Source organism: Saccopteryx leptura, chromosome 2 (assembly GCF_036850995.1).
Source record: "Saccopteryx leptura isolate mSacLep1 chromosome 2, mSacLep1_pri_phased_curated, whole genome shotgun sequence".
Classification (NCBI taxonomy): domain Eukaryota; kingdom Metazoa; phylum Chordata; class Mammalia; order Chiroptera; family Emballonuridae; genus Saccopteryx; species Saccopteryx leptura.
Window position 1 is genome coordinate 79,102,659 of NC_089504.1, and position 23,868 is coordinate 79,126,526.

A 23,868-nucleotide genomic window follows, 5' to 3' on the forward strand; every position below is an offset into this window, starting at 1 on the left:
CTGTTTTGTGAAAGGTTCAGTCCCTCCCCCAGCTATGGCTGCCTCCAGCACAGATGAGTCAGCTTTTTTAGGTCGTCTCCTTCAGTCCTTAGCCCCTCACAGTCTGTCCCTCTCTCTTTCCTATCCATTTGGGAGATAAGCTGGTCTTTTCAACACACCTTGCTCTCTGGTCGCCAGGCAAGTGGCTGTGAGCAGTAGTTTATGCTCTTTTCCCTTGTGTGAGATCCCCTCTGGGCTCTCAGCCTCACCCCACCCCTCCGTTCCTGTAAGCAGGGGAGATTCAGGTGCTCCCTATCAGGTTTGTTGTGGCTTCTTCTTTGCTCCTTGGTTTTTGAGAGCTGTTCTTGTAGTTCAGAGTTGGTTTTTCATGCTGATTTTTCCTAAATTGATTTGTATTCCAGTTTGGTGGTGAGAGCTGGGTGTCTGTGCGTCTGCCTACTCCGCTGCCATCTTTTCAGTCCCCCTGAATCAATTTTTTTAATGTGGTTGACAAATAGTGACTTTTTAAAAAATTTTATTGAGGTGACACTAGTTAACATAATTATACAGGTTTCAGGTGCCCGATTCTACAATGCATCATCTGTACAACAAATGGTGACTTTCTAAATTCTACCATTTCTTCTAGATTATTAATAGGCCTGCTACAATTGAGCAGAGCCTTCTCTTATATTTCATTATGTATTGATTTATTCACTTATTTATTGTATTTATTTATTCACTTATTTATTTGTATTTTTATCAAAGAGCTAAAATCCATTACTATCAAATTGTTCCAGACGTGGCCAGTGAGAGCCCCTTTAAACTAGCTCTTGTGTTTCTTTTGACATATACCTCATTATTTTTTGAGCTCTTCCTAGTTAATTGGTACATGATGTTCCAAGCTCATTTTTCATTTTCCTGGCCCCTGCTAGCACCATTTCTACTGGAACTGGTTCCTTAGTGAAGAATGGTATTTAGAATTCAAGACCTGGGCACTTGATACACTTGGTATTAGTAGGATATCACTGCTTCTCGGCCTCTCAGCAGAAAGAGTAAGGAAATATTTATACATATATGTTTATTTGTATACACTCATTATATCTGTTAGTATAACTATGTCTCTCTAGGTACCTTGCCTATTAAAAACCATGAGTTCACAGAGAAATGCAAATTAAAACCACAATGAGCTATAACCTCACACTGGTTAAAATGACTGTAATCCATAAATCAACAAACAACAAGTGTTGGTAAGGATGTGGAGAAAGGGAAACTTTGTGCACTGTTGATGGAAATGCAGATTGGTGCAGCCACAGTGTAAAACAGTGTGGAGATCCTTCAAAAAATTAAAAATAAAACTACCTTATGACCAAGCAATTCCACATCTGAGAATATATTTGAAGGAATCCAGACACTAATTTGGAAAGGTATATGCATGCCTATATTCACTGCAGTGTTATTTACAATAGCCAAGATATGAAAGCAATCTAAGTTCCCACCAGTAGACATTCAGATGAAGAAGATGTGGTACATACACACAATATAATATTACTTGGACATAAAAAAGAATGAAATCTTATCATTGCAACAGTATGATGAACCTAGAGAGTATTATGCTAAGTGAAATAAGTCAGACAGAAAGACAAATACCACATGATTTCACTTACATGTGGAATCTAAAGAACAAAGCAAATGAACAAACAAAATGGAAAGACTCCTAGTACAGGGAACAGGCTGATGGTTGGTAGATAGGAGAGGGTTTGAGGGGCTGAGTGAAAAAGGTGAAGGGATTAAGAAGTACACATTAGCCTGGCCTGTGGTAATGCAGTGATTAAAGTGTCGACCTGGAATGTTGAGGTCACCGGTTTGAAACCCTGGACTTGCAAGGTCAAGGCACATTAATGAAGCAATTACTTGAGTTGATGCTTCCTGCTCCTCCCCCCTTCTGTCTCTCTCGCCTCTCTCTAAAACCAATAAATAAAATAAAAAAAAAATTAAGAACAAATTGGTAGTTACAAAATAGTCACAGGGCTGGAAAATACTGCATGAGGAATATAGTCAATATTGTAATAACTACACTGCTTACAAAAATTAGGGGATCAGGGAATGTGCAGATACTCTAGTACTTTTAGCCATTTCATAGTGCATTTTTACCAATGAAGTAAAAGTTGGTTTTACCTCTCATTTGCATAATCAAATAACTTTCTTTCACTTGTTTGCTTTTCTGACGTTTAATAAAAAAAAATCAAATGCTTCTTTTTTTATCACTTCATATTCATTTTGAAATATCCCCTAATTTTTGTGAGCAGTAGCTATATGGTGCCAGATGGGTACTAGATTTCTTAGGGAATCATTTTGTAATTATATAATTGTCCAACCACTAGGCTATACACCTAAAACTTATATAAAATACCACAAGTTCACACTGTTTTCTACCAATCCAATTCTACTTTTTGACAATATTTATGTATTTGTCCAATCCTCCCTGAATGGGTGATTTCCAGCCACGCTGGCCCATTGCTGAGACTTGTCTCGTGCCAAGGACCATATTCCCCATCAAGACCCAAGCTAACCTTTATTCCACACAAAGGGAAAAGAGAAAGGAAGAAGGAGGGAGGAAAAGCAACTTAGAAAATTCAGCTGCAGCCATTCAGTGCTCCTCAGCCCTCAGTGGGTGCACTGAGATGGCTGGAACACACTGGCCCCACCCTCCTGAAAACTCAGCTTGCACTCCAATGGCAGTTTGTAATCAGAGGAAGTAAAATGACCAGAAGTTTCAGGCTGTGGATAAATTAGAAAGTAGGAGGTGTAGAGAGAAATTGGGAGCTACTAGTAATAGTCCAAACACCTTAGAGTGGGACAGGATGCTAGTCAGTGCCACAGATGCCCTGCCTTAGATTAGGCTTTCCAGAGCTGGCTGCGCTCCACTGTGTCTGATTCATCATTGCCTGATTGCTGTCTCCCTCCTGACCTCAGAGGCATTCTAAAGGAAATAGATATCTTTGGGGGACCTGAAAAAAATCACTGAATAAAAATGTTGGACAAAAATGCCAAGTTGGAGGATTACACACAAGTTTCTAAAGAATACTTCTAACAAGTAACTGAAATTTACAATGGTGTTTTGCCTCCCAACAAAAACTACATTTTACATTTTTGAATAAAGAAACAAACCCTACTTTGCTGCAAAAACCAAGGTAAGAGGAGGATGTCAGAGCATAATAAATAGCTCAGGGTAGGGAGAGTCTGCCTTTAGAAGTTACAGGCATTTTACTAGCAAAAAGTAATGAGTTACTGGAGACAACAGGCCATTACCTTCTTGGAAAAAGTATGGGAGCCCTGGCTGGTTGGCTCAGTGGTAGAATATCAGCCCGGCATGTGGATGTCCCAGGTTCTATTCCCAGTCAGGGCACACAGGAGAAGTGACCATCTGCTTCTCCATCCCTTCCCTTCCACTTCTCTCTCTCTCTCTCTCTCTCTCTCTCTCTCTCTCTCTCTCTCTCTCTCTCTTCCCCTCCCACAGCCATAGCTCAATTGGGTTTGAAAATATCAGCACCAGGCACTGAGGATGGCTCTGTAGAGCCTCTGCCTCAGGTGCTAAACATAGCTCGGTTGCAAGCCTGGCCCCAAATGGGCAGAGCATCAGCCCCAGATGAGGGTTGCCATGTGGATCCTGGTCAGGGCGCATGTGGGAGTCTATTGCTCTATCTCCCCTCCTCTCAACTTGGAAAAAAAAATGAAAGAAAGAAAGAAAGAGAAGAAAGAGGGAGGGAGGAGGAAAGGAAAGGAAAGGAAAGGAAAGGAAAGGAAAGGAAAGGAAAGGAAAGGAAAGGAAAGGAAAGGAAGGAAGGAAGGAAGGAAGGAAGGAAGGAAGGAAGGAAGGAAGGAAGGAAGGAAGGAAGGAAGGAAGGAAAAAGAAAAAAGAGAAGAGAAGAAAAGAAAGAGGGAGGGAGGTAGGGAAAGAGAGAGAGAGAAAAAGAAAGGAAAAAAAAGAAAGAAAAGAAAAAGAAAGAGAAAGAACAAAAGAGTAGGGGAGAAAAACCTTGGTAACTCACATAATAAGCCTTCAGCCAAAGGAAGGCAAAATTCCTCTTTGTGTGTAGCTAATACAAACACAAGCTGCTAAGAAGCGCCAACCACCATGAGTCTTGATTGACCACATTATCTTTAATGGCCACCTTTACAAAAAACAAACCTGCCTTGGGGGGAACACACTCTGCCTTTGCCCATTGGACTGGCAAGGACCGCTGCTACTTTACTGAAATAACTCCAAGTGTATTTGTAACCCTGGGTGGCATCAGTGTGTTTGTTTCTATTATTTAGGAATAGATCTGTCATTTTGTCATTTGTCATTATCTGAAGTTGTAAGCACCAGATCTACTTTGTACTGCTGTGTTTATCATCCTGACCCTAAGAAACAGAATAATATCATTAGGCATGTGGGAGCCAGACCACCTGAGTTTGAATACTGATTCTCTTGTTTACAAGCTGTGTGATTTGGACAAGTTACTTGGCTTCTGAGAGACTCTATTATGTCACGCTGTAAAATGGGGGAACATTAGTAACTCCTTCATAGGGTTTGTGCAGATATGTATCCCACATCTTGAGTGAGCTTAGCCCTGCTGGAACTCAGGGTTGCAGAGCTGGGACTTATGAATTCACAGTGCTGTCCTCTGTGCTAATGGGGGAGCAGCCCCATTCTCAGCCCCCATGTGTCCAAGTCTTGGGTAGACTTGCCTGTGATGCAAGTGGCATTGGCATCTGAGTGAGCATTGGCTGGAGGCCTTTCAGGCCATGGCTAATTAACTATTTAATTTCTCCAGGCCTCAGCACCTTGTTGTTAAAATGCAAATCATATTATTATCTACCTCATAGGAGTGTCGAGAGGATAATAGAAGACAATGCACAGTCAAAGCCACTAGCAAAGTATCTGGCTCATTGTAAACTCTGTGTAAATGATAGAATTACTGTTGTTAGTAGCACTAATATGTGATGTCAGCCAGGTTGCTGTCACATTATGCCTTATGGCTTATAGCTCATGGCTGTGTGTCTTTTCCCAGCCCAAGCCAGGGGCTGGCCAGATCTGGACAGAGTGACAGAATAACAATCTTAATAGCACCATTGGGGAATTGGGAAACCAAGGCTAAAACCTAAAATCCACTTTTGAAGACACGCCAAGTCAATATACCTGATGCTGGGCCAGGGGCAGGAAGACTAATTCCAGCCTCAGGAGGTGGGAGGTGACCCTGTGTCTCCTGCCTGCTGCTGATCAGGAGTCAGTCATTCAAGACCTGGGCAAGGTCCAGCCTGAAGCTACGGCATCAGCCACAGCTGTCAACTGTCAGCTCTCAGAGCCTTCCCTGAATGCAGGTTTTGACAGAAGGGACAGGAATGTGGAGAAAAAGAACTGAGAAGAAAGAAATCAGTAGAGACAGAGAATTCTGAGGGAATCAGAATCTCCCTAACATTTTGGCCAAGGGCCCAACCATGAAGCTAAACACCTGAAGCTTAGAAGCCGAAGGAAACCGTAGCGATGGATCATGTTTACCATCTTCTTTATGCAGGTCACAATTCTTTAGCCAAAATCATTGTGGCACATGTGTTTTGGAATTCAGAACTTTTTATATTTTTGGTAATATGTTAGGATTACTAAGGCATAAATTGTATAATACCCCTACTGAGTTCTGAGTGGGGAGAAATACCAAAATCCAACAGGCTAGTGTTGTTTTGGTAAAATGTGTAAATATTCACATCATTTGGGATGTGACCTATAAAGGCATTATGTCAATTCTGGTCCACTGTTATCACCAAATAGTGTACACCACACTGAAGAAAATTCTGTGGGGTCAGAGCTTTGGGATCTTTAAAATTGGTGGTGGCAGTTCTTTAGTGAACACAGCTGAAATGGTTGGCCAGCCTATGAACTAATCCAAAGGAACCCACACAGCCCACTGGGGCTTCCCTCAGTCTGAGTCACCTCATACTCACTGAGCATGTGCTGTGAGCCAGGCTCCACACTCAACACTGAGTACAGTGGTATGAGGTTTCCTAGGGCTGATGTGACAAAGCACCACAAATGGGATGGTTTAAAACAACACAATTACCCTGGCCAGTTGGCTCAGCGGTCGAGTGTCGGCCCGGTGTGTGGAAGTCCAAGGTTTGGCTCCCGGTCAGGGCACACAGAAGTGCCCATCTGCTTCTCCACCCTTCCTCTTCTCCTTCCTCTCTGTCTCTCTCTTCCCCTCCCACAACCAAGGCTCCATTGGAACAAAGTTGGCCTGGGAGCTGAGGATGGCTCCATGGCCTCCACCTCAGGTGCTAGAATGGCTCCAATTGCAACAAAGCAACACCCCAGATGGGCAGAGCATTGCCCCCTGGTGGGCATGCCAGGTGGACCCCAATTGGGTGCATGCAGGAGTCTGTCTGACTACCTCCCCACTTCTAACTTTGGAAAATACAAAAAAAAATTTTAAAATATAAAACAACACAGTTTATTCTTTCATAATTCTGGAGGCAAAAATCAAGCTCAAAATCCAAGTATAATCAGGACCATGCTCCCTATGAAACCTGTGAGGAAGAATCCTTCCTCATCCCTTCTAGCTTCTGGTGTTTGCTGGCAATCCTTGGCATTCCTTGGCTTATACATGCATCACAGCAGTCTTTGTCTCTATCATTACATGACATTCTCCCTGGTGTTTCCCTTCCATCTTAGAGGACAACAGTCATATTAGATTAAGGAGCCACCCTACTCTAGTATGACCACATCTTAAGTGATTACATCTGCATGACCCTATGTAAGGCCAGAGGTTGTGGCCATGCAGGTTCACATTGGCAGATGGTGAAGGAACTGTGGAGCCAGAGAATGGTGGGCCATTTTGTTTATTAAAGTCCTGTACTGGTGAATGAGCAAACAGGCAGGGAAAACTGCTTCCCTTCCTCTCAGGGCTCCCAAGCCCCTCAGCACTCTGGACTCACCAGAATCATTTTCTGGACTCCCTGGACTCACAGGCCCACCAAATAGGCTGGCCAAAAATACCCCTTCTCTGGCAAACAATAACAAACTATAGCCCCTCCCCATGGAGGCAGGCAATTTGCAATTTGCAATCTGCCTCCCTGAGGGCAAGTACTCGCATTCTTCCACAGACCGCACACATGACGCTGCCCCACGCCAATGCAAAATACAAGCAAGCAAATCTTAACACACTTTACAAACTTCTTTGCCCAACACCCTACTTCCAAATAAGGTCACATTTTGAAGTACTCGGGATCAGAATTCCAATGTATCTTTTTATAGGGTACATATCAACCCTTAACAAGTAAACCAGAAGAGACATAGCCCCATGCTGTCATCAAGGTAATAGATTAGAAGTACATTGAGCACAGCAACGGAAACAATCAACAATAAAAAAGCAAACAATCTATCGGTAAGGGGTTAATCTCCAAAATATATAAGGAACTCTTACAACTTAGTAGCAAAAAATAAAAATAAAAACCTAAAAATTCAATTTTAAAATGGATTAAAGACTTGAATAGACATTTCTTCAGTGAAGATATAAAAATACCCAGCAGCTATATAAAAAGTACTTAATATCACTACTCATCAGAGAAGTACAACTCAAAACCACAATGAGATATCATCTCAAACTTGTCAGGATGGCTATTATCAAAAAATAAAAACACAAAGGATCACAAGTGTTGGCAAGGGTGTGGAGAAATTGGAATCCTTGCTCACTGTTGTTAGGAATGCAAGATGGGGCAGCCACTATGAAAAACAGTATGGTTTCTCAGGAGGGCCCTCAGAAAATTAAAACTAGAGCTACCATATTATCCAGCAATCCCAATTCTAAATATTTATCCAAAAAAAAAAAATTGAAGTCAGGACCTTGCAGAGATATGAGCACTCATGTTTCCTAAAGCACAATAGCAAAGGTGTGGAAACAACCAGAATGACCATGGACAGACGAATGGAGAAAGGAAATGTGGTGTATACATACACTGGAATAGTAGTCAGCCTTAAATACAAAGTAAATTTGCAGTGAAGACAACATAGATAAACCTTAAGGACATTATGCTAAGTGAAATAAGCCAGTCACAGAAGGACATATACCGCATGATTCTGCTTATATGAGGTATCTACAATAGTCAAATTCATAGGTTCATGGTGGTTGCCAAGGGCTGGGTCATGGCTGAAATGGGAAGTTACTAATCAATAGGCATAAAGTTTTGTTGTACATGATGAATAAGTTCTCGACATCTGCTGAACTGCATTATACCTATACGCAATCATGCTGTATTAAAGTATACTTAACTTTTTGTTAAGGGGTAGATCCTGTGTTAAGTGTTATTACCATAGTAAAATAAAATAAAACAAAATAAAATAAAGTGTGTTGAGAATTGCCAAAGGGGGAAGTGTTAATGGAACCATATAGTAGAGGAGAATTTTTCCCAATAGAAAGCTTCCCCCTGTGAAAGTAACATTTTCAATGAAGAGTAAAAGATGAGTAGGCCCTGGCTTATTGGCTCAGTAGATAGAGTGTTGGCCCAGCATATGGATATCCTGGGTTTGATTCCTAGAAAGGGCATACAAGAGAAGCGACCATCTGATACTCTCCTCTCCCTCTCCCCCTTCTCTCCCTCTTCCCCCTCTTTCCCTCTTCCCCCTCTTTCCCTCTTCCCCTTCTTTCCCTCTTCCCCCTCTTTCTCTCTTCCCCTCTCTCCCTCTTCCCCTTCTTTCCCTCTTCCCCTTCTTTCCCTCTTTCCCTCCCACAGCTTGAGCATCACCCCAGGGTGTTAAGGATAGCTATATTGGAACAAGCATCAGCCTCAGGCACTAAAAATAATTCAATTGATTTGAGTGTCGGCCCCAGACAGGGATTACCAGGTGGATCCCTGTCAGGGTGAATGTGGGAGTCTGTCTTGCTATCTACCCTCCTCTCACTTAAAAAAATGAGAAAAAGTCAACCAGGCAATGTGGGGGAAGAAGCATTAATGCCCTCACACTCAGAAGCCCAGACCAGAGCTCCTGTCCTCCTCAGCACTGAGCTTATATGAAAGCCAGGCCCCAGAATCCCAGGGAAGGCCTTTAAGTGTCCCACTGGCAGCCAGCCATGGCCAATCTTCCCAACCCCATCTACTCCCCCCCACCCCCACCCCCTGCTGCTGGCCTGCAGTCCCTTTCTCAAAAACAGTCAAAGACACAATTTGCAGGGAGGCCCAAGGCTTGCAGTTGCAGCCTCTACATGGGAAAAGTGGTTGAGAGTCTAAGTTAATTCAAATACTTCTAACCCAAATTATGTATGATGCCAGGTGGGTATTGGAAATATCAGGAGGAACACTTTGTAAAGTATATGATCCTCAAACACCTATGCTGTACACCTGAAACTAATACAAAATAATACTGTATGTAATCTGTAATTGGAAATAAAATTTAAAAAGAACAAATAATTTTAACCCAAAATCAGCAAAATGCTGCATCCACAGAGAGCTTCTGCTGACCTCTTCCCTTGAAAATGTAAGGTCCTTTCATCATGGGTCAGCTTCTCCGCACAGTGTGTAAGTGGCCTTGTGGCTGACAAAATGCCTCTGCTTCAAGGTCCCAGTGACTGAATTTTCCAGTGGTAGGGGTACGGCGGGGGGAAACAGGTATAGAGCCTCTAGTAGGACAAGTTTTAACCTGGGAACAGCATTTGCTAGGTAGGCATCTACTTTATGAGACATACATAGAAGGGTCCTAGCATTGGGCATGGGTGGTAGATTTTTGTAGAGAAGTATGCACAGATCCTATGTGTGTGGCATGGTGCTTTTTCACAAAGTGAATCCAGAGGCAGCACCCAATCGAGATTTCATCCCAGAAGTCTCCCCTCTAGTTACTGCCCACCAAACAGAACCACCGTCCTGACTTCGAAGTTTTGGTTTTGAGCTTTATATACATAAATAAAATCACAGTATGAATTTTTGCCCATACAGCTTTCTTTACCCAATTTTGTTTGTGAGATTTGTGCATGTTGCTTGTTGTTAAAGTTTATTCTCATTGTTTTATAGCAAGGGTAGTCAACCTTTTTATACCTACCGCCCACTTTTGTATCTCTGTTAGTAGTAAAATTTTCTAACCGCCCACCAGTTCCACAGTAATGGTGATTTATAAAGTAGGGAAGTAACTTTACTTTATAAAATTTATAAAGCAGAGTTACAACAAGTTAAACCATATAATAATAATTACTTATCAAGTACTTTATGTTGGATTTTCGCTAAGTTTGGCAGAATAAATCTTTATAAAACAACTTACTATAGTTAAATCTATCTTTTTATTTATACTTTGGATGCTCCGCTACCGCCCACCATGAAAGCTGGAACACCCACTAGTGGGCGGTAGGGACCAGGTTGACTACCACTGTTTTACAGTATTGTATGTATATCATAATTTTTTATCCATTCAATTGTTAATGGGCATTGAGGTATGAATAGCCCTGATTTGAATATTTTGGTGCATGTCTTTTGGTGAGCATATACACATTTTGGGAGCAGAGTATTACTTGTATTCATTGTCTTTTTAGGCGTAACAAATTTCCCCCAAACCTAGTAGCTCACAACAAATAAAGCATTTATTAACTTTCACAGTATAGTGAGTGAGGAAGTTGGGAGCACTTGGAAAGCAGCCCTGCCTCAGTCTCCTGAGGTTGCAGTCATTTCGAGGTTAGCCTGAGTCCAGCATATCTGCCTTCAGGGTCATCCCCTCACCTGACTGCCAAGTTGGTGCCGATTATTGGTGATCAGCCTCAGTTCCTTTGCATGTGGACTCTCTCCTTAAGACCTGAGTGTCCTTATGATGACTGTCATGTGAGCAAAGTGACTTCCCCCAGAGTGAGCAAAGAGAGATAGCCAAATGGAAACTATATTCTTTTTATGATTTAGCCTTGGAAGTCACATAACATCACTTTTGCCTCATTCTCTTTATTACAAGTGAGCCACTAAGTTCAGCCCTTACTCCAGACCCCACCATTAGAAGGGAGGAGTAACAAAGAAGGTGTGGCTATATTTTAAAATCAACAACCCCACAACATTTTAAAACTTGGAATTAGGCCAAGCCAAGAATTTAAACACAACTACATGGAAATTCATACAGGATCTAAAAGAAATAAATTCAACCCAGCTTCTATTTATTTGAAATTTTGTGAATATTGATAGGACGGTTTCCAAGGTATTTTCTGGAGGGAGCATGGTACAGTAGAAAGCACAATGGCTTTAGAGACAGACACACCCAAGTTTGAATCCTGGATTCACTACTCACTAACTATGGGTATTTGGGCAAGTCAGCCTCCTGTCCAACTGTAAAATGAGGAAGACTGGTAGAGCCTGTCTCATGTTGGTATGGATTGAATCAATAACAATGCATATGAAGTGCCCACTGTGATGGTAGATCCCTTCCATTTGGTCATTGATCAGGAAATAATTAACTATCTAGGAGGTGCTGTATGAACCTTATGAGAGATACAACACTAACTCAGACATAGACTTTGCTTTAGGAGGTGAAGACTCCATAGGGCTCTTAACTGGAAGAATAACTAATACAACTGAGAAAGTGACCAGTGTCTGCTGCAGGTATCAATGCAACCCTTTAAATATGGATCAAATCTGGATGTATAGAAATGGAATAAATTTTGATGGGCAAGGAAAGGACAAAACAAGGAGTGACAACTTGAGTTAAGACACAGCTGGAAAACCAGGGGGACACGAATTGAGAATAGCAAAGTAGTTCACTACAGATCTATCTTAAACATAGGGCAGATGGAAGGAGGTAGCGGAAATAGGGACCGGAAAGGCCGTTATGGGTCAGAGGAGCATGAAGAGATTGAGTACACCCTTGGTTATTCAGTCTGACAACAAAAATTAAGGCCAAAGAATTTATACCAATTTTCAAGCTGGCTATGGAAGGTGGGGGCCTAGCTACTGAAGGGTCTACTTGTGATGCTTTTCTTGGCTAAGCCCTATTTGTAGAATCTTTCTGCCTCACATTGTAAACAGATCATTTCTAAAACTGATCATTAAAGAATGCTCCTGACTCAGAGCCCAAGCAAATGAGCTTTTTCCTTATCATTCCCATTTTGGAGGCTGCAACAACAGGGAAATGCAGTGGGAATGTTTTTATAGGCCCTCAGCTCACTATAAATGTACTTCTCGAGACTTGGCCATTTGGAATGGCCAATTTATGCATTCAACTCATCTGTGGTTATTTGACCTTCACTCCCAGATAATAAGCAGTTCTCTCCACTTGTTTTCTCCCAAGAAGCCTGATCTATTTAACAACCTTCACTTGTGTTACATTCTCCAGTCCCAGGCAGTGATGAGGTTTATACACAGGACAGAAGCGTTTCTATGCTATGATGGAAGTTTGAAAGAAGTTGGAGCCAACGACCTCTCACTTTAAAGCCAAAGCAAAACAAGCACAATTTTTTCAGTGTTGCTAAGAAAGGGGGCTGGAGAGATGATCAGAAAGGCTTCTTCTAGTCCCACTATTCAATACATAGTGCCCACAGCCTTTCCATGTTTCACCTATATCTTATCTAGAATGCCTTCCTTATTATTTTTTTTTTCTGAAGTTGGAAATGGGGAGGCAGTCAGACAGATTCCTGCATGTGCCTGACCGGGATCCACCCAGCATGCCCACCAGGGGGCAATGCTCTGCCCATCCGGGGCGCTGCCGCAACAAGAGCCATTCTAGTGCCTGAGGCAGAGGCCATGGAGCCATCCTCAGCGCCCAGGCCAACTTTGCTCCAATGGAGCTTCAGCTGCAAGAAGGGAAGAGAGAGAGAGGGAGGAGAGGGGGAAGGGTGGAGAAGCAGATGGGCACTTCTCCTGTGTGCCCTGGCTGGGAATCGAACCCGGGACTCCTGCACGCCAGGCCGACGCTCTACTACTGAGCCAACTGGCCAGGGCCAACTTCCTTATTTTGATAATGTTTATGTCCAATCACAATAAATGTAATTGTGACCATTCTTGAATTTGTGGGTAGAAACTGGATTTTCTGTTTTATCACCTTCTTTGCTTTATTCAAAATAAATGCTAGAGCATAAAGGGAAAGAGTGGGTTTGAAGCTTTGGATAGAATTCCTAGCCAATCTTGTTCTGGAACTTCCACATTCCCAGTTAGGTGTTTTTACTCCACTAACATTTATATCATGTGACATGTTCTTTGCACAGGTGCTCAGGGTATCCTCTTTCTTCTCTGATTTCTTCCCAGGTGGGAAATTGGCAAATGGAGTCCATGCAGTCTCACCTGTGGGGTTGGCCTGCAGACGAGAGATGTCTTCTGCTCCCAAGTACGCTCCAGAGAGATGAATGAAACAGTCATCCTGGCTGACGATCTGTGTCGCCAGCACAAGCCCAGCACAGTGCAAGCTTGTAACCGCTTCAACTGTCCCCCAGCCTGGTACCCTGCACAGTGGCAGCCGGTGAGTTCTGAGGTTGCTCAGTACTGGAGGAATTTATGTTTACATCAGTGATTCAGGACATTCAAGGGTCCTTTAAAGAAATATTCAAGGGTCGTCTTTCCCTTCTTAGTACTCCCCCAACTTTATGCAAATCCAGATCTTTTAATTAAATATCATATTCTTTCTACTGTGCCATACCATGTAACCATCAAAAGCAACTCAAATGAACCATCTAGTAACCTGGGCATTTTTGTGACAAAGTTTTTATCACATTCATGAAAAATTTTAGAAATAAGGACAATGTGGTAGGTTTCCATGAAGCTAAATTTATTCTGAATAAATTTGTTCTGAATTTGTGTCATTTTTAGCTTTTTTTTGCTAATTAAAAACCTAAAGGATAAAGGTACTAGGCAATGATTTTTTTAAAACATAATTACTTAGTAAATTAAAAAGTTAGAAATCTTGAATAAATTCCAAACTTTGTTTTTTTCCTGGTCTTATGAATTCCAGAAGTCTGGGAACTATTGATTTAAAGCAAGGGGGTGGCAACTGCGGCCCAAAGCCAAATCCAGCTCACAGCCAGTTATTGTAACTAAAGTTTTATTAGAACTCAGCAACGCCCATTCTTTTATATATATGTATCTTGTCTATGGCTGTTTCTGCCCTACAAGGACAGACTGTGTGGTTGTGATAGGGACCACATGGCCCACAAAAATGAAAATATTTACTATTGTCACAGAAAAACTCTGCTGACCCTAGTCTATAGCATATATTATAATAATACAAACAAAACTACTTTATCATAGTATCTTATCTAAAATTATATTTATCAAACTTGAGTTAAATAATCTTTCTGCATGCTCTTAAAAAGCACAGAAGGATTTCAGATTATTTGGATAGAATCTTATTTTGCCGTTTCCTCCCCATTAGGACATCAAACACGGTTCCAGTCCCAAGACCTTTAAGTGACCTCAAAGGTCACAAAAAGTAAGCCTGAAAAGTGAGGGGGACATACATCCTGGTTTTACTGAAATGTGGTTTTACACTCTCAAAAGTGTCCCAGTTAGAATGATAGAGCACACGGTGATCAGCCGAGAGGGCGAGGGGATAGCAGCTTTCCCAGCCTGGCCCCAGCGCGCTCCTTGTTCTTTCCACAGTCGGCTGCCAGAGCCCCTGCCTTCTCCCAGCCCGCCTTGCGGCTGTGACACAGCAAAGCACTCAACGAATCAAATAGTAATGCATGGGCAAAACACTAAGATATAAAGCATCTGGAAACAGACATTGACTATACATTTTCTTTTACAGCTTAAATGTCTCAGGCTAAATTCATAAATGCCATGCTATTGTGTGATGATCTGGGGAAGTCAATAGGATGTTGTATAGTTTGAATGTCTGTGTCACAGTGTTCTGTTAAAATATATATATCATTACACACCTAATTGAATCCTTGCAACAATCCAGTGAAAAGTAGGGTCTACTATCTTCATTTTTAGGTTTGAGGAAACTGAGCCTCACGCAGCTAGCTAATTCAGGGTTGGCCATCCACTCAGTTTTCTGTGATCCTTCCCACTATAACCCATTGTTGGAGACGGATGTGTCTGAAAGGGCCCTCAGGGGTTTTGTATGAGCCCCTTTGTTTCACAGATATGTATCTGGGGCTTAAATATGGTCTTGCCATATCTGGATCATAAAGCCTGGTCCAGAACCCAGGTCTCCTGATTTCTAATGTATTTACACTTTTCCCTTTAACTGGAGTGATTCTGTGATTTTTAAACTGCACCATTATCTCATGCCAACCCTCAGACAAGCTGAGGAATTAGCTCAAATCAAATGCCACTGTTGTAACTATTAAGTCTCTATATTATTACCTTGTTTTGCCAGTAAACACATAGTAAGTTATGGATAGAATCTTCATTGAAGGACAAAATGAAAATATAGATAAAAAATACTGCCCATAATTCCTGAAAATTCTGACTTTATATCTTATTGCTATGTTTGCTATGTGGTTATAGGTTGTATTGACCCAGCAGTAAAAGTGAGTGAAACACCAACCTCTTTGCAATAGCCACATGCACTGCTGAATAGCAGCAGTAACCTCTGGTGGTTTTTAAAGTTTTTAGAGATTGCCACATACAGGACCTTTTGTAGCCTTTTACTACCAACACCACCCAGTCTCCCTATTATAGAGGGTGGATTTCAAAGAGTTAATTATTCCATTTTCCATCTACCTTGTGCCTGTTAACACATGAATTTATTTTGAAAACTTTCTATTTCCTTCTATTAGGGAGAAACCTTTGGGATAAGTCAGGTACAGGTATTCCTTGTTTTATTGCACTTCACAGATTCTGTGGGGAGGTTGAGTTGTTGTTTTACAAATTGAAGGCAAGACTCTCCACCAGCAAAAAGATTACAACTGGCTTTATTACAGGGATCTGGAACTGAATCCACAGTATCTCCAAGGTATGCTTGTATAAGTACATTTTTTCCAATCAGGAAACTAATAGTAAACAGCTCTTTAAAGTTCATCCAATAAGCCACTGACTATATTTTATTAGGACCTTTAAAAATATCTTATTTTATACTCAATACATAATAATTATGGAAAATATTAAAACATACCAAGAAATAAAAAACATTGACATTGAAAGCCATCAGTGATTCTATCCTCCAAAGAAAGAAAGGGAGGGAGGGAAGAAGGAAGGAAGGAAAGAAAAAGAAAGATAAAAAGAAAGAAAGAAAGAAAGAAAGAAAGAAAGAAAGAAAGAAAGAAAGAAAGAAAGAAAGAAAGAAAGAAAGAAAGAAAAGAAAAGAAAAGAAAAGAAAGAACTGTTAAGCATTTGGTATGTAGAATCTGCTTTAAGGGTCCTTGGTCACTTCTAGGAATTTTTCTGAACCTAGTGAAAACAATAGACTGTTTTTCTTACATTATTTCTTAGAATCCTGCTTCTTTGGTTAAGTTTTGTTAGACAAAACCAGCTATTACTAACCACTTATTAGAAGGCAGGAAGTCATTATTGATGCTATATGGAATAAGTCAAGAGTAACATGTGTCTTCGGGGTAATTGGCTCTTGTCTCAGGAGAGTACTTAGGACAACAGCTGTTGATCATCCATTTGTCTGGTGATCCCCCAGGTTCTTGGCAGCCCCGCTAGGACAAGGAAACTGCTGCATGTTCATGGGGTCTTTCTCACTTAACTGCTTGGACCTAGCAGAGGACGGTGCTAAACTCTCTAATCCTTCAACACCCAGTCTGCAGTCTTTTTTCATGTGAAGGAAAAGGAGATGAGGATCAAATGCTACATTTCAAAAAGACAGATAAGCATATGGACGATGAATTTGGGCCTATTTGAAGGGTGAAACTGTCCTTTGCTGTTTGAACACTGGGCTAATCTGACCTCATGCAATATGCTTTTCTTTCAGGGGGAAAAAAAACATAATTTAGGTTAATTATCATTTGCCTGCTAGAATGCAACCTTCTTTGTACCTTGTAGAGCATTTGCCTGACAAATGGCAAATAGCCAATATTTACACATTCTGCATGTCATGGAGTCCAAGTCATTATGTTACAATTTTATTGTAGAAACAGTTAGGCAGATATAAGGCAGAACTCTAACTCTAGATTTGGTTTTCAGAGGTCCTTCTTTTATTTATTTATTTATTTATTTATTTATTTATTTATTTTTATTTATTTATTTTTTTAAAACTTTTCTGAAGCTGGAAACGGGGAGAGACAGTCAGACAGACTCCCACATGCGCCCGACCGGGATCCACCCGGCATGCCCACCAGGGGCGAAGCTCTGCCCACCAGGGAGCGATGTTCTGCCCCTCCGGGGCGTCGCTCTGCCGCGACCAGAGCCACTCTAGCGCCTGGGGCAGAGGCCAAGGAACCATCCCCAGCGCCCGGGACATCTTTGCTCCAATGGAGCCTTGGCTGCGGGAGGGGAAGAGAGAGACAGAGAGGAAGGGGGGGGGGGGGTGGAGAAGCAAATGGGTGCCTCTCCTATGTGCCCTGGCCGGGAATCGAACCCAGGTCCCCCCCACGCCAGGCCGACGCTCTACCGCTGAGCCAACCAGCCAGGGCCCAGAGGTCCTTCTTTATTTCAGTCCGCCTCTTATACAATCCTGTGTCCCTTGGTTTTTATCTCTGGTCTTGCTGAAGGACTCGTTTAATATTTATCTTTATCAATTTAGCTTTAATATCTCATTGGTTTTTGTTCATTTAGTTTTTGAAACACATATTTAGTGCATTAGTCTCTTCAATCTTCTCTAATTTTTTAAATACACGCACACAACATCATCATCATCATCATCGACTTGGATGTTGGCTACATATTAACGTGTTATATACACCTCACAAGGGACCATAGCACGCTAGTGTGGTACAGCACCATGACTGCGAACCACTTTATGCCAAGAGTCAATCTAACACCCCTTGATCATGACAGTCTTTTGCTATGATTTGTTTCAGTGGCTCTCTGTTGTCATATAATGAGGTCCAATGGCTTAGTCAGGCTTCGTCCTGCCCATCTCCAGCCCTGCGTCTCCCATCTCTGCTTCTCCCCGCCCCGCACAGGTCCCCTTCCTTCTGCATGTCAAAGTCAGGCAGGAGTCCTACCTGTACTGCCAGGACTCATTTACCCTCCTCCCACACTGGAGTCACACGCTGTTCACGATCAGTGCTGCTCATTGACCAGTCATACACCGCCTGACCTGGACGGGTGCTTCCCCGTGACTTCTGAGTTAGACCATCAGGTGAGGCAGGGATGGCGGAGACCAGGTTTGAGTGAGACCCCATGACACCCAGGGCAGGTGTGTAAAGCATGCTGCGGAAAAGGTGCTGGCGAGTCCGCCCGTTCATCTGCTGAGCCCCCGCTCCATTCAGGAGCTGCTTCTCCTTAATAAGAGCAGCTCTCTATATAATAAGCACAGTCCTAGGCACTTGTCACATTGAATTCATTTAATCCTCACTCTCCTTGTGATAGTTACTACAATGATCTCTCCCCTACCGGTGAGGAACCTGGAGCACTGAGAGGTTGGCCTGAGTTCATCTTAGTCCCCATGGCACCCCAGTGAAGAGAGGCTCTGAGAGCTGTGCTTTCCAGGGTCAACAGCCAATAAATGAAGGGGGAGGGGGGGCTGTGTGCCGCAGAAGCCATCCTCATTTCCCCACACAGTGGCGCTTTCCCAAGGCCTCTTTGCCATTTGCTCCAAAGCATTAGATTGTGAGGACCCGATACCAGTTCCAAAATGAACAGTTTACATAAAATTCAGTATATGCCACCCAGAGGTGGATTTAACAGCTGGCACACTGGGCGCATACCCTGGACCCCAACTTCTGAAGGGCCCCCCAAAACCCCAACTTTACACTTTTTTCTAATGACACCAAGTTTGGTTTCATATGTACAATTTTAACATTAATAGTACATAATATTTTTATTTATTTAAAAATATGGTTAACATCTATTTTTATTCTCCCTGTATCTCTCTCTCTCTTTTTTTTTTCTTTTTTTTTTCATTTTTCTGAAGCTGGAAACAGGGAGAGACAGTCAGACAGACTCCCGCATGCGCCCGACCGGGATCCACCCGGCACGCCCACCAGGGGCGACGCTCTGCCCACCAGGGGGCGATGCTCTGCCCGTCCTGGGCGTTGCCATGTTGCGACCAGAGCCACTCTAGCGCCTGAGGCAGAGGCCACAGAGCCATCCCCAGCGCCCAGGCCATCTTTGCTCCAATGGAGCCTTGGCTGCGGGAGGGGAAGAGAGAGACAGAGAGGAAAGCGCGGCGGAGGGGTGGAGAAGCAAATGGGCGCTTCTCCTGTGTGCCCTGGCCGGGAATCGAGCCCGGGTCCTCCGCACGCTAGGCCGACGCTCTACCGCTGAGCCAACCGGCCAGGGCCCTATCTCTTTTTAAGGGGTCCAATATTTTCTTCTGCACTTGAGGCCTCAACTGACCTTAATCCACCTCTGATGTCACCTGTATCCAGGACAGTTAACCTGTGTATTAGTGTCCTATTGCTACTGTAACAAATTACCACACACAAAGGGGCTTACGACAACATGAATTTACTGTCTTCTAGCTCTGGAGGTTAGAAGTCTGAAATCGGTTTCGCTTGGCTGAAATTGAGGTGTTTGTTAGCAGGTCTGCATTCCTTCTGGAGACTGGAGGGGAGAGAATCCACCACCTGGCCTCTGCCAGTTTCTGGAGACTCTTGTCTCCTTGGCTCAGGCTCCTTCAAAGGGCTTCACTTCCACCTCTGATTCTGTCCTTACATCCGCCCCCTCTCCCCCCGCCCTTCTCTCTCTGATCCTCCTTCCTCCCTCTTTTAAGGACCACTGTGACTACATCAAACCCACCTGTGTAATCCAGATGCTCTCCGCATCTCAAAATGCTTAACTTAATCACAGCTGCTAAGTCCCTCTTACCATATAAAGTAACATTCATAGGTTTCAGGGATTAAGACATAGACATTTTGGGGGTCTCTGCTCCGCCTACTACAATCTGCCATACTGGGAGCTGACTAAGCATCCGTCTCTAATGGCACAAGGTACTTGAGATTCAAAATCTGCCTTCTACTATCACACCCCTCACTATTATGAGCTTCGTAGGCATCAATCTTCTCTCTGTATTTGTTTTTGTTCTAAAAAAAAAAAAAAATGTAAGAAAAATAAGAAAAAAGAGAAAGGTGATAGATGAGTTAAACTGAAAGAATTAGAGAATCCACGCTGAAGCATAATTTATCTTTCTCTGTATTGCATATGTCTTATGTTCAAGATTGTGTCCACCCAACAGTTCACACATATTGCCCACATCTGTGCAGAGGTAGAAACATTTAACACAGCCCCTATTTTCACCCTTGCTTAAAACTGTGATTATGTAGCCATTATCTTATATACCTTTTTTTAAAATCAGGGTTACAGTTCAAAATGCCTGTAGTTTAGCTGTATAAATAGGTGTATGGGAGAAGAGTCCCTACAGGTAATATTAAGAAAAAAGAGAATTTCAATGACAACTATAAATACTTGAGAATTAAATATTTTCTAGTTTTAAACACACACACACAGAATAACTTTGGTCTAGATTAGAGGACTGACTGCTGCCAGAAAGAATCAATTTAGTCATCAATTTTGTTATACTCCAGTGGCTAAAATATAAATCCTCATAAGTTAGAGACCATGTTTATTTAAAATGTTGTATTGTTGAAAAATATCTCCTAGGGTGTTTATCTCATTTTCTTTTTATAAAAAATTTATTTAGAAACTAAATTTAACAGGGTGACATTGATCAATAAGAGTACCTAGGTTTAGCATTTCTATAGCATTTGAACTGTTGATTATGTTGTGTGCCCATTACCCAAAGTCAAATCATTTTCTATCACTGTATGTTTGTCCCTCTTTATACCCTTCCCCCCTCTTCCTCCCCCATATCCTTCTCCCTCTGGTAACCACTTCACTTTTATCCATGTCCATGAGTCTCAGTTTTGTATCCTACCTATGTGTGAAATCATATAGTTCTTAGCTCTTTCTGATTTACTTATTTAACTTAGTGTAATGTTCTCAAGGTCCATTCATGTTGTTGTAAATGGCACTATGTCATCATTTCATATGGCTGAGTAGTATTCCGTTATATATATGTACCACATCTTCTTTATCCAATCCTCCATCAGGGGACACTTTGGTTGTTTCTATGTCTTGGTCACTGTGAATAATGCTGCAGTGAACATGGGGGTGCATGCGTCTTTAAGTACCAATGTTTTTGAGTTTCAGGTAGATACCCAGGGAGGGGATTACTGGGTCATATGGTAGTTCTATTCTTAATTTTTTGAGGAAGCACCATTCTTTATCCCATAATGGTTATACTAGTTTGTATTCCCACCAGCAGTGACTGAGGGTTCCTTTTTCTCCACAGCCTCTCCAATACTTGTTATTACCTGTCTTGTTAATAATAGCTAATCTAACAGGTGTGAGGTGGTATCTCACTATAGTTTTGATTTGCATTTCTCTCATAACTAGTAAAGATGATCATCTTTTCATATATCTGTTGACCATTTGTATGCTTTCTTGGCCAAAGTGTCTGTTCAGGTCCTCTGCTCATTTTTTAATTGTATTGTTTGCTTGTTTGTTGCTGAGTTTTGTGAGTTCTTTATGTATTTTGGATATTAACCCTCTATCAGAGCTGTTGTGTGCACATATTATCTCCCATTTAGTTGGCTGCCTATTTGTTTTGTTGTCAGTTTCTTTTGCTGTGCAGAAGCTTTTTAGTTTGACAGTTTCATTCGTTTATTTTTTCCTTTACCTCCCTTGTCTTTGGGGTCAAATTCGTAAATTGTTCTCTATGGCCAAGGTCCATGAGCTTAGTACATATGTTTTCTTCTATGTATTTCATAAGAAACTAGGCACTTCATCCTACCTTTAGATTCAACAATAAATGGAAGCAAAACAGAAATCAAGGGTCAAATTTTATGTAGGTAGTGCTTATGTTTTTATGTTTTATATTTTACAAAAAGCTCTTTGTAATAATGGCTCTGAATTTTAGTGGATGTGCAACACCATGCTTTGCCTAGTAACAGGAATATTAAGCCCAGAGATATACTGTCTACACCTTGTACTTCCAGGTTCAAGAATTCAGATGAGGGAGGAAATTCTAATCCACAAAATGGTGGGCTGGAAATTCTATTCCCATCTTTATAGTTTGGTTTAGTAGGAGATATTCTGTGCTCATTTTCTTTGTTTCTCTGGGCCCTAATTTGCTTCAGCTCAGTTTCAACCTCTGTGTATGCCAAGCACTGCCTCTAACTGCCTTTGAAACTCTCAGCCTCACATATTGCAAAGTTACCCAAAGTTTCAAAGATCTAACTCCACGCTTGCTAAGGTACCTACCTGCCACCTGCCCCAGCAGACCCAGCCCCCTTAATGGATCTGTGGTTCAGGTGACACCTCCGTCTAGCCTTTCCTAGAGCTGGTAACTGGAGCCACTTCTGCCTTGTTTGTCCTTCACACTCAGTCAACACCCAAATGCTGTGGATTCCAGCTCCTTACCCTCCCCCCCCCCCCAACTATCTCTTCCTTCCAAATCTTTCTCCTATGGTGCTGCTTTTAGTCCTCACAACTAACCAAACCATTACGAACAGCCTTTTACTTGGTCTCTCTTTGTTGTCTTAGCTTAACTCTCATCCATTATTTCCCAGCCTGGTATCAATGATTCTTTACAACAGGCCCTCTGTTGAGCCTTTAAAATATTTACATGTGCTGAGAACCCCCAAATAGGTGTAAGGTGTGTGGTGTTATTTAGACTTACTTGACCTGGAAGGCTTTTCTCAATGTCACAAATATTAACATCTCAAAGGGAAGTTGTCTTTGGAACTCAATAGCCTTTGCTACCTGAGTCATTTTCTTCAAATTGGATCATGTTACCCACTACTTTGAAACCTTTAATGACACTCCATGGTCTTGAGACATGTCAGAGACCCTTCACAGTCTGCCCTCATCTGCCTTCTCAGTATCATTTCCCAACCACCCTTCCCTGTGAAACCTATGCTCCACCTCCTCAGGGCCCCTCAGAGTTATTTACTATGACCTGTCCCTCATAACCTGGGCCTATGAACATACCTATGCTCCACCTCCTCAGGGCCTCCTCAGGGAGTTATTTACTATGACCTGTCCCTCATAACCTGGGCCTATGAACATACAGTCTGACCCTACCAGAATTTCTTATCTCTCTAGCCAACCTCCTCTGTGGAGCCTTCCTCAGCTTTTCCAGAAAGATTGAATTGCACTCTCCTCTGTAGTCCCTCTTTTGTTAAAACTAATCACATTTTATAGTAATTTTTGCTCCCTAACTGAACAACAAATACCTGAGTAACCATTTACTAATGATCTTAAATCCCCAGCACCTAAGACAGTGCCTGTCACTCAGCTAGTGGCAATAAATGTTTAATGAAAGAATGATTGAATGGATGAAAAGAAAAATGAATGAAATGAGTTAGAAGCAAGAGCACATTGTTAAAACCTAGAAGTTGAACTTAGAAACAGAATATAAACGTCACTTTGTATTTGACTCAATAATATGACTTGAGGTATCAAGGAAATGAACTCAGCTCTCAGTAAATTAAACTACCAAGATGAAACCGAAAGTGTCAATATGAGCAGAATTTATTAATGTGACAGTTATGGGAATAGCTTTAAAAATACAAGTCCCTCGAGCCATTATGTTTTTGTATAGAATTGTAACTTTTAAGTGTACTCCTTATTGTATATATATATTTTTTACTTTTTTTTATAAAACTAAATAATCCGTGACCTTTTATAATGAAACATGTATGGCAGCTAGAGTAAGCAATATAAATACTATTTTTTGTTATTTATTCTGTTTATGACATATATTTAAAAACTATACTCCTTTGCAGAGCTCTACCTTTGCATACCACAATATTATTATAAAAGATTTATAAAGGCAAATATTTTTATTTAGTT

General features: G+C 41.8%; 1 protein-coding gene across 5 annotated transcripts in view; it reads left to right on the forward strand.

The window, feature by feature from the left end:
• The window catches only part of ADAMTSL1 (ADAMTS like 1), a 1,002,857-nt gene that overhangs the window by 819,886 nt on the left and 159,103 nt on the right, over positions 1-23,868 (forward strand). For all 5 annotated transcript variants that reach the window (XM_066368243.1, XM_066368245.1, XM_066368244.1 and 2 more), the window contains one exon: positions 13,210-13,420. In XM_066368243.1, the coding sequence (XP_066224340.1) occupies positions 13,210-13,420 (211 nt within the window). The remainder of the gene's footprint in view (positions 1-13,209; positions 13,421-23,868) is intronic.